At 44.2% G+C, this 12,500-nt stretch overlaps 1 protein-coding gene across 1 annotated transcript in view; it reads left to right on the forward strand.

The window, feature by feature from the left end:
• Nucleotides 1-12,500, forward strand: part of LOC112239385 (microtubule cross-linking factor 1-like) — a 96,852-nt gene that overhangs the window by 41,611 nt on the left and 42,741 nt on the right. Inside the window, 3 exon segments of the mRNA XM_042329611.1 lie at nucleotides 423-827; nucleotides 1,998-2,423; nucleotides 2,426-2,779. Of these exon segments, the coding sequence (XP_042185545.1) occupies nucleotides 423-827; nucleotides 1,998-2,423; nucleotides 2,426-2,779 (1,185 nt within the window).

Below are 12,500 nucleotides of genomic sequence, written 5' to 3' on the forward strand. Positions count from 1 at the left end.
TCCACTACTACTATAGACCAGGGCCCTATGCACTACTATAGACCAGGGCCCTATAGACCAGGCCCTATGCACTACTATAGACCAGGGCCCTATCCACCAGGGCCCTATGCTATATAGACCAGGGCCCTATCCACTACTATAGACCAGGGCCCTATCCACTACTATAGACCAGGGCCCTATCACTACTATAGACCAGGGCCCTATCCACTACTATAGACCACATCCACTACTATAGACCAGGGCCCTATCCACTACTATATAGACCAGGGCCCATCCACTGACCAGGGCCCTATTAAAGACAGTGAACTACATAGTAAATAGCATTTGACCAGGGCCCTCACTAATTTTTTATATCTTCGTATAGGAAAGAAAATAATTTATCCTAAATAAAATAGACATGACATTGTGATCATTATTATCAGGTGGAGAACCGAGGCCTGCGGGCTGAGAACTATTATAGACCAGGACATCCGCTGCCAGTATCGAGAGGGACTGTTTATAGACCAGGGCCGACCAGGAGCCCTTCAGCAGCATGCCCTCCTCCCCGTATCGGCGGAGACGCTCTGGAGTCAGCCGGGGAGCTGCGGCGCCACCTACAGTTTGTAGAGGAAGAGGCAGAACTTCTCCGGCGGTCCATCTCGGAGATCGAGGACCACAACAAACAGCTGACCTCCGAACTGAACCGCTTCAAGTTCGGCCCGAGAGACGAGGATGTCGATGTCGGAGTGATGCTGATGAAGACCGGTAATGGGGGTAACGGTGGCGGTGTTGTGATGATGGAGGAGCTGAAGGCAGCCAGGATGCAGATCAACGAGCTCAGCGGGAAGGTGTGTTGTATGATGTACTACAGTACCCACAATGCTATGTGTATGATGTACTACAGTACCCACAATGCTATGTGTATGATGTACTACAGTACCCACAATGCTATATGTGTATGATGTACTGATGTACTACAGTACCCACAATGCTATGTGTATGATGTACTACAGTACCCACAATGCTACCCACAATGTGTATGATGTACTACAGTACCCACAATGCTATGTGTATGATGTACTACAGTACAGTACCCAGAGTAACAATGCTCTGTGTATGATCTTTGTAAATAATGGTGTCTTCTCTCTGAATTAATGTCTTAAGATGTTCTCTCTGAAGCTAGTAATGTTGTCCTCAAGCTAACATAATGCTCGGTGTATGACTCACTAGATAATGTAACAACATAATGCTCTGTGCATTGTATCTAACGGTTGTTATCTTTGTAACAGACGTTTTGTCTTAAGATGTTCCTGAAGCTAGCATAATGTTGTCTTCTCTCTGAAGCTAACATAATGGTGTCTTCTCTCTGAAGCTGTCTTCTCTCTGAAGCTAACATAATGGTGTCTTCTCTCTGAAGCTAACATAATGGTGTGTCTTCTGAAGCTCATAATGAAGCTAACATAATGGTGTGTCTTCTCTCTGAAGCTAACATAATGGTGTCTTCTCTCTGAAGCTAACATAATGTTGTCTTCTCTCTGAAGCTAACTAATGGTGTCTCTCTGAAGCTAACATAATGGTGTCTTCTCTCTGAAGCTAACATAATGTCTTCTCTCTGAAGCTAACATAATGGTGTCTTCTCTCTGAAGCTAACATAATGGCTAACATAATGTCTTCTCTCTGAAGCTAACATAATGGTGTCTTCTCTCTGAAGCTAACATAATGGTGTCTTCTCTCTGAAGCTAACATAATGGTGTCTTCTCTCTGAAGCTAACATAATGGTGTCTTCTCTCTGAAGCTAACATAATGGTGTCTTCTCTCTGAAGCTAACATAATGGTGTCTTCTCTCTGAAGCTAACATAATGGTGTCTTCTCTCTGAAGCTAACATAATGGTGTCTTCTCTCTGAAGCTAACATAATGGTGTCTTCTCTCTGAAGCTAACATAATGTTGTCTTCTCTCTGATAACGTGTCTTCTCTCTGAAGTTAACACATTGTGGTCTTGTCTCCTTACCCATCCAGGTGATGAAGCTGCAGTATGAGAACAGAGTTCTGATGTCCAACGTTCAGCGCTGTGACCTGGCCCAACACCTGGGCCTCCGCACCGGCTCCCCACGGGACAGCGATGCAGACAGCGACACCGGCCGCCGAGACGCCGCAGAGGAGGAAGAAACTGGGAGGCTCCTCCTTCTACACCCCAAGAGGGAGGGGCCTGTCGGCGGCGAGAGCGACTCGGAGGACCTGTTTGAGAAGACCACCACGACCTCTGGTTTCGGAAGTCACAAGCCCTCAGACGAGATCAGCGGGCTCAGCACCACGGAACTAGCCAACCTCAGACGAGAAGACCGTGAGACGTTCATGAACGTCAAACGAGAAGCAGAGCGTCTTGGGAAGACCGTAGACCGCCTCATTACTGACACGGACAGTCTGATCTACGAGGAAAGATTATAGTAACAGGAGGGGACAGTCTCTGCATAGAGGGGTTCAGAGGACACAGGGGGGAGGGAAGCGGAGAGGACAGGGGGAACACCACCACACTCCCCGAGTCCCTACAAGACTCCCAGGTCCTGGACACTATCAACACCCGAATGAAGGCCTTCAGGACAGAGCTCCATATCTTCATGGAGAAGGTGGATCACCTGGGAGACGGGCTAAGGGAGAGGGTAGGGGACCGGGATAGTGGGGATGACCTGTCGCCCATGCCCAACCTTACAGAGTCTAGCAGCTTCCTGTCAGGGGTCACCTCCATGTCCCGGGATTCTCCCATCAGCACCCTGGGACGCGACCTGGTCACAGATTTCCAGGTAAGGAAGACAGGATGGGACACTCCTGTGACCTCTGACCTCTATCTGTCTCTATCCAGGGGTCGACCGAAACGGTACCCTATTCCCTATCTAGTGCACTACTGTTGACCAGATCCATATGGAACCCTATTCCCTATCTAGTGCACTACTGTTGACCAGATCCATATGGAACCCTATTCCCTATCTAGTGCACTACTGTTGACCAGATCCATATGGCTTGCTTTACTTGGCTTAAGCCCTTGTCTCTTAAGGGCTTTGACGGCCTTTGAAGATTGTTTTTCCAGGTCGCACCAGTTGCGAGCCCTATGGAGCTGGTCAACAGTCCCTATATAGGATCCTATGGAACCTGGTTAACAGTCCCTATAGAGCCCTATGGAACCTGGTTAGCAGTCCCTATATAGAGCCCTATGGAAGCTGGTCAACAGTCCCTATATAGAGCCCTATAGAACCTGGTTAACAGTCCCTATATAGAGCCCTATGGAAGCTGGTCAACAGTCCCTATATAGAGCCCTATGGAACCTGGTTAACAGTCCTTATATAGAGCCCTATGGAACCTGGTTAACAGTCCCTATATAGAGCCCTATGGAAGCTGGTCAACAGTCCCTATATAGAGCCCTATGGAACCTGGTTAACAGTCCTTATATAGAGCCCTATGGAACCTGGTTAGCAGTCCCTATATAGAGCCCTATGGAAGCTGGTCAACAGTCCCTATATAGAGCCCTATGGAAGCTGGTTAACAGTAGTGCACTATGATAGGATAAAGGTGCCATTTGGGTTGTAACCCAGCCCCCATACATGTCTGTACTGTATGTTATGCTGTCTCCCTGCCACTCCTGGACATCAACCCCCTGGCTGCTTCCTTATTGGCTCAAGTATGAATAAGTATCAATAAGACGAATTACAAAGTCAGTTAGATGTTATTATGGAAAACATTACGGTAATATGGAGCGGTTGAGATGTATTAATGACCGGGACATTTAAAAAAAAAAGGGGGTTATTTTGCAAAGCGTGAATAACTATTAAACATTAAAAAGCCAGATAGACAGTCCAGGATCATGTTTAACCAAGGAGCCAGATAGATAGAGTCCAGGATCATGTTTAACCAAGGAGCCAGATAGACAGTCCAGGATCATGTTTAACCAAGGAGCCAGATAGATAGTCCAGGATCATGTTTAACCAAGGAGTCAGATAGACAGTCCAGGATCATGTTTAACCAAGGAGCCAGATAGATAGTCCAGGATCATGTTTAACCAAGGAGCCAGATAGACAGTCCAGGATCATGTTTAACCAAGGAGCCAGATAGATAGTCCAGGATCATGTTTAACCAAGGAGCCAGATAGACAGTCCAGGATCATGTTTAACCAAGGAGTCAGATAGACAGTCAGGATCATGTTTAACCAAGGAGTCAGATAGACAGTACAGGATCATGTTTAACCAAGGAGTCAGATAGACAGTCCAGGATCATGTTTAACCAAGGAGTCAAATAGACAGAGTCCAGGATCATGTTTAACCAGAGGAGCCAGATAGACGTCCAGGATCATGTTTACAAACCCAAGGGTAGTCAGAATGGTAGACAGTCCAGGATCATGTTGGATGATAAACACCAAGGGGAGTCATGTGAATGGTAGAGTCCAGGATCTACTGAATGTAAACACCAAGGGGAGTCTGTGTGAATGGTAGAGTCCATTACCACTGGTTGTAAACACAAGGGGAGTCTGTGTGAATGGTAGAGTCCATTACAACTGGATGTAAACACCAAGGGGAGTCTGTGAATGGTAGAGTCCATTACTCATGGATGTAAACACTAGAGTCTGTGTGAATGGGATAGTCCATTACTACTGAATGTAAACACCAAGGGGAGTCTGTGTGAATGGTAGAGTCCATTACTACTGGATGTAAACACCAAGGGGAGTCTGTGTGAATGGTAGAGTCCATTACAACTGGATGTAAACACCAAGGGGAGTCTGTGTGAATGGTAGAGTCCATTACCTGGATGTAAACAGTATGTAAACACCAAGGGGAGTCTGTGTGAATGGTAGAGTCCATTACAACTGGATGTAAACACCAAGGGGAGTCTGTGTGAATGGTAGAGTCCATTACTACTGGATGTAAACAGTATAAAACCCCAAGGGGAGTCTGTGTGAATGGTAGAGTCCATTACTACTGGATGTAAACACCAAGGGGAGTCTGTGTGAATGGTAGAGTCCATTACTACTGAATGTAAACACCAAGGGGAGTCTGTGTGAATGGTAGAGTCCATTACTACTGGATGTAAACAGTATTAAACCCAAGGGAGTCTGTGTGAATGGTAGAGTCCATTACTACTGGATGTAAACAGTATAAAACCCCAAGGGGAGTCTGTGTAAATGGTAGAGTCCATTACTACTGGTTGTAAACAGTATTAAACCCAAGGGGAGTCTGTGTGAATGGTAGAGTCCATTTACTGGATGTAAACAGTATTAAACACCAAGGGGAGTCTGTGTGAATGGTAGAGTCCATTATTACTGGATGTAAACAGTATAAAACCCAAGGGGAGTCTGTGTAAATGGTAGAGTCCATTACTACTGGATGTAAACAGTATAAAACCCCAAGGGGAGTCTGTGTGAATGGTAGAGTCCATTACTACTGGATGTAAACAGTATAAAACCCCAAGGGGAGTCTGTGTAAATGGTAGAGTCCATTACTACTGGTTGTAAACAGTATTAAACACCAAGGGGAGTCTGTGTGAATGGTAGATTCCATTATTACTGGATGTAAACCCCAAGGGGAGTCTGTGTGAATGGTAGATTCCATTATTACTGGATGTAAACAGTATTAAACAGTCTGTGTAAATGGTCCATTGCTTCTTGATTATTTGTTTTTTATTTTACCTTTATTTAACTTGGTAAGTCAGTTAAGACCAAATTCTTATTTTCAATGACAGCCTAGGAATAGTGGGTTAACTGCCTTGTTCAGGGGCAGAATTACAGATGTTTACCTTGTCAGCTCGGGGATTCAATCTAGCAACCTTTCAGTTACTGGCCCAATGCTCTAACCACTAGGCTACCTGAATGAAACGCCAACTCCATTGCTAATGGATGTAAACAGTATAAAACCCCAAGGGGAGTTGTGTAAATGGTAAAGTCCATTGCTAATGGATGTAAACAGTATAAAACCCCAAGGGGAGTTGTGTAAATGGTAGAGTCCGTTGCTCCTGGATTTGAACTCATCCGAGTGAGCAGTCATTAGTAGAGCCATTCCCTCCCTGCCTCTTAATGTGATGCTAGCACAGCGTAGCGTAACGTAGCATATACAAAGAGCCATTCCCTCCCTGCCTCTTAATGTAATACTAACACAGCGTAGTGTAGCATATACAAATAACCATTCCCTCCCTCCCTGCCTCTTAATGTGATGCTAGCACAGCGTAGCGTAGCGTAGCATATACAAAGAACCATTCAATACAGTCATTAGTAGAGCCATTCCCTCCCTGCCTCTTAATCTAATGCTAGCACAGCGTAGCATATACAAAGAACCATTCCCTCCCTGCCTCTTAATGTGATGCTAACACAGCATAGCGTAGCATATACAAAGAACCATTCAATACAGTCATTAGTAGAGCCATTCCCTCCTGCCTCTTAATCTAATGCTAACACAGCGTAGCGTAACGTAGCATATACAAAGAACCATTCAATACAGTCATTAGTAGAGCCATTCCCTCCCTGCCTCTTAATGTGATGCTAACACAGCGTAGCGTAACGTAGCATATACAAAGAACCATTCAATGCAGTCATTAGTAGAGCCATTCCCTCCCTGCCTCTTAATCTAATGCTAACACAGCGTAGCGTAACGTAGCATATACAAAGAACCATTCAATACAGTCATTAGTAGAGCCATTCCCTCCCTGCCTCTTAATGTGATGCTAACACAGCGTAGCGTAGCAAACACAAAGAACCATTCAATACAGCTAGCAATGGCACCCTAGTACCTATGTAGTGCACTACTTTTGACCAGGGCCCATAGGGTAACATTTGGGACACAACCCAGGTCTGGACAGCTTTATTAAAGGACTGACTGGACCACTCAGAACTTAACCCCAGGTCTGGACAGTTTAGTAAGGGACTGGACCACTCAGAACTTAACCCCAGGTCTGGACAGTTTAGTAAGGGACTGGACCACTCAGAACTTAACCCCAGGTCTGGACAGTTTAGTAAGGGACTGGACCACTCAGAACTTAACCCCAGGTCTGGACAGTTTAGTAAAAGACTGGACCACTCAGAACTTAAGTCAAGTTTAATTTAGAGTCTGTTTAACACTGTTCTCAAGTTCAACACACTTTCATGAGGCAAAAACAAACAAACAACTATGGACCTCAATGTTCAGATGCAACACAACATCAGTTTACTACTGTTTACTACAGTATGACTCATGTGGTCTGTTTACTACAGTATGGCTCATATGGTCTGTTTGCTACAGTATGACTCATATGGTCTGTTTACTACAGTATGACTCATATGGTCTGTTTACTACAGTATGACTCATATGGTCTGTTTACTACAGTATGACTCATATGGTCTGTTTACTACAGTATGGTTCATATGGTCTGTTTACTACAGTATGACTCATATGGTCTGTATCTCAATTCAACGGCTCAGACACAAGAGGCATGTGGCAGGGTCTACAGTCAATCACGGACTACAGGAAGAAATCCAGCCCAGTCACGGACCAGGATGTCTTGCTCCCGGGCAGACTAAATAACTTTTTTGCCCGCTTTGAGGACAATACAGTGCCACTGACACGGCCTGCAACGAAAACATGCGGTCTCTCCTTCACTGCAGCCGAGGTGAGTAAGACATTTAAACGTGTTAACCCTCGCAAGGCTGCAGGCCCAGACGGCATCCCCAGCCGCGCCCTCAGAGCATGCGCAGACCAGCTGGCCGGTGTGTTTACGGACATATTCAATCAATCCCTATACCAGTCTGCTGTTCCCACATGCTTCAAGAGGGCCACCATTGTTCCTGTTCCCAAGAAAGCTAAGGTAACTGAGCTAAACGACTACCACCCTGTAGCACGCATCTCTGTCATCATGAAGTGCTTTGAGAGACTAGTCAAGGACCATATCACCTCCACCTTACCCGTCACCCTAGACCACCTCCAATTTGCTTACCACCCAAATAGGTCCACAGACGATGCAATCTCAACCACACTGCACACTGCCCTAACCCATCTGGACAAGAGGAATACCTATGTGAGAATGCTGTTCATCGACTACAGCTCGGCATTCAACACCATAGTACCCTCCAAGCTCGTCATCAAGCTCGAGACCCTGGGTCTCGACCCCGCCCTGTGCAACTGGGTACTGGACTTCCTGACGGGCCGCCCCCAGGTGGTGAGGGTAGGCAACAACATCTCCTCCCCGCTAATCCTCAACACTGGGGCCCCACAAGGGTGCGTTCTGAGCCCTCTCCTGTACTCCCTGTTCACCCACGACTGCGTGGCCACGCACGCCTCCAACTCAATCATCAAGTTTGCGGACGACACAACAGTGGTAGGCTTGATTACCAACAACGACGAGACGGCCTACAGGGAGGAGGTGAGGGCCCTCGGAGTGTGGTGTCAGGAAAATAACCTCACACTCAATGTCAACAAAACTAAGGAGATGATTGTGGACTTCAGGAAACAGCAGAGGGAACACCCCCCTATCCACATCGATGGAACAGTAGTGGAGAGGGTAGCAAGTTTTAAGTTCCTCGGCATACACATCACAGACAAACTGAATTGGTCCACTCACACAGACAGCATCGTGAAGAAGGCGCAGCAGCGCCTCTTCAACCTCAGGAGGCTGAAGAAATTCGGCTTGTCACCAAAAGCACTCACAAACTTCTACAGATGCACAATCGAGAGCATCCTGGCGGGCTGTATCACCGCCTGGTATGGCAACTGCACCGCCCTCAACCGTAAGGCTCTCCAGAGGGTAGTGAGGTCTGCACAACGCATCACCGGGGGCAAACTACCTGCCCCCCAGGACACCTACACCACCCGATGCTACAGGAAGGCCATAAAGATCATCAAGGACATCAACCACCCGAGCCACTGCCTGTTCACCCCGCTGTCATCCAGAAGGCGAGGTCAGTACAGGTGCATCAAAGCTGGGACCGAGAGACTGAAAAACAGCTTTTATCTCAAGGCCATCAGACTGTTAAACAGCCACCACTAACATTGAGTGGCTGCTGCCAACACACTGTCAATGACACTGACTCAACTCCAGCCACTTTAATAATGGGAATTGATGGGAAATGATGTAAATATATCACTAGCCACTTTAAACAATGCTACCTTATATAATGTTACTTACCCTACATTATTCATCTCATATGCATACGTATATACTGTACTCTATATCATCGACTGCATCCTTATGTAATACATGTATCACTAGCCACTTTAACTATGCCACTTTGTTTACATACTCATCTCATATGTATATACTGTACTCGATACCATCTACTGCATCTTGCCTATGCTGCTCTGTACCATCACTCATTCATATATCCTTATGTACATATTCTTTATCCCCTTACACTGTGTAAGTCTGACAGTAGTTTTTTGGAATTGTTAGTTAGATTACTTGTTGGTTATTACTGCATTGTCGGAACTAGAAGCACAAGCATTTCGCTACACTCGCATTAACATCTGCTAACCATGTGTATGTGACAAATAAAATTTGATTTGATTTATACTACAGTATGACTCATATGGTCTGTTGACTACAGTATGGTTCATATGGTCTGTTGACTACAGTATGGTTCATATGGTCTGTTTACTGCAGTATGGTTCATATGGTCTGTTGACTACAGTATGACTCATATGGTCTGTTGACTACAGTATGGTTCATATGGTCTGTTGACTACAGTATGGTTCATATGGTCTGTTGACTACAGTATGGTTCTATGGTCTGTTTAGTATGGTTCATATGGTCTGTTTACTGCAGTATGGTTCATATGGTCTGTTGACTGCAGTATGGCTCATATGGTCTGTTGACTACAGTATGGTTCATATGACTACAGTATGGTTCATATGGTCTGTTGACTGGTTCAGTATGGCTTCATATGGTCTGTTGACTACAGTATGGTTCATATGGTCTGTTGACTACAGTATGGTTCATATGGTCTGTTGACTACAGTATGACTCATATGGTCTGTTGACTACAGTATGGTTCATATGGTCTGTTGACTACAGTATGACTCATATGGTCTGTTGACTACAGTATGACTCATATGGTCTGTTGACTGCAGTATGACTCATATGGTCTGTTGACTGCAGTATGATGGTCTGTTGACTACAGTATGACTCATATGGTCTGTTGACTGCAGTATGACTGTTGACTGCAGTATGACTCATATGGTCTGTTGACTACAGTATGACTCATATGGTCTGTTGACTACAGTATGACTCATATGGTCTGTTGACTGCAGTATGACTCATATGGTCTGTTGACTGCAGTATGACTCATATGGTCTGTTGACTGCAGTATGACTCATATGGTCTGTATGACTGGTCTGTATGACTCATATGGTCTGTTGACTGCAGTATGACTCATATGGTCTGTTGACTGACTCATATGGTCTGTTGACTGCAGTATGACTCATATGGTCTGTTGACTGCAGTATGACTCATATGGTCTGTTGACTGCAGTATGACTCATATGGTCTGTTGACTCAGTATGGTCTGTTGACTGCAGTATGACTCATATGGTCTGTTGACTGCAGTATGACTCATATGGTCTGTTGACTGCAGTATGACTCATATGGTCTGTTGACTGCAGAACTGCAGTATGACTCATATGGTCTGTTGACTGCAGTATGACTCATACATTCTGTTGACTGACAGTATGACTCATATGGTCTGTTGACTGCAGTATGACTCATATGGTCTGTTGACTGCAGTATGACTCATATGGTCTGTTGACTGCAGTATGACAGGATGTCCTGTATGAAGCAGATTGTTCAATTAAGAACTTCTCAATTAAGAATACATTCTCATTTGACAGTAGACAGTGATAGTACTTTACCCCCTACTACTCTGACTTATAGGACTCATGGTTAATATGATCTGCCTATAGGACCCCTTGTCTGGGTCTGTTATATACTCTAACTCAACTAACATCTACAACCAACAACTTCAATAAACAGCTGTAACAATCCAGCACTCTGTCCAGCACTCTGTCCAGCACTCTGTCCAGCACGAAAGCTGTGGTCTGTCCACATTTCTGAAGGAAAGGAATAAAGTTTAAAAATCAAGTTGAATGATAAATCTTGGAAGAAAGTTTAAAAACCTGTTGAATGTTAATGTTAAGTGTATAAAACCTTCATGAGAGGACCATGAACAACACCTACTAATGCCTTATAGAACGCTCAGATTTTCTGCTTTTTTGTTGTTGGTGGTATTTTTTAATATATATATTTTTTTATATTTTATTTATTTCTGTCTCACCTTTATTTAATCAGGTAGGCTAGTTGAGAACACCTTTATTTAACCAGGTAGGCTAGTTGAGAACAAGTTCTCATTTACAACTGCGACCTGGCCAAGATAAAGCATAGCAGTGTGAACAGACAACACAGAGTTACACATGGAATAAACAATAAACATGTCAATAACATAGTAGGAATATATATATATACATTGTGTGCAAAAGGCATGAGGAGGTAAGGCAATAAGTAGGCCATAGGAGTGAATAATTACAATTTAGCAGATTAACACTGGAGTGATAAATGAGCAGATGATGATGTGCAAGTAGAGATACTGGTGTGCAAAAGAGCAGAAAAGTAAATAAAATAAAAACAGTATGGGGATGAGGTAGGTAGATTGGGTGGGCTATTTACAGATGGACTATGTACAGCTGCAGCGATCGGTTAGCTGCTCAGATAGCAGATGTTTGAAGTTGGTGAGGGAGATAAAAGTTATCCATGATTTGTATGCACTTTTTGCACTAATATGCATTGCTATAGTAAGTAGTATGATAAAGTAGTACATGGTAGATGTCATGTTGAAATCTCATATGCTATGAATAACCTATTGATGGAATAACCTATTGATGGATTTCTTTGTTGCTCATAATCAACATTACATTTGACATGCTAGAAGATTTCAGTTGTCTTATTACTGTGATCAGTTTTTATATACAATGCATTCGGGAAAGTATTCAGACCCCTTGACTTTTTCCACATTTTGTTACCTTACAGCCTTATTCTAAAATGGATTAAATAGTTTTTTTCCCCTCATCAATCTACATACAATACCCCATAATGACATCACAATACCCCATAATGACATCACAATACCCCATAATGACATCACAATACCCCATAATGACATCCTTATGGGGTATTGTGATGTCATCATAGGGTATTGTGATGTCATCATGGGGTATTGTGTGTAGATTGATGAGGAATATGTTTTATATAATCCATTTTCCATTTTAGAATAAGGCTGTAACGTAACAAAATGTGGAAAAAGTCAAGGGGTCTGAATACTTTTCGAATGCAGTGTAGCTAGTGGTCAGGAACATCCTTCACTGCTGTCGTTCATTGTTTACTCTTTCCTGTGAACGTGCCTGTCCTGTGCTGTTCCGCCACAAATTAACAGACAGTCCAATCAGTGAAATATGCGTTAAGGCGGGACTCCCGAGCCTCCAATGGTTGTGGAGATGTAACCCGATATCCCAGAGTCGCCTGACGCCAACTGA

Source organism: Oncorhynchus tshawytscha, linkage group LG10 (genome assembly GCF_018296145.1).
Source record: "Oncorhynchus tshawytscha isolate Ot180627B linkage group LG10, Otsh_v2.0, whole genome shotgun sequence".
In the NCBI taxonomy this organism is placed as follows: domain Eukaryota; kingdom Metazoa; phylum Chordata; class Actinopteri; order Salmoniformes; family Salmonidae; genus Oncorhynchus; species Oncorhynchus tshawytscha.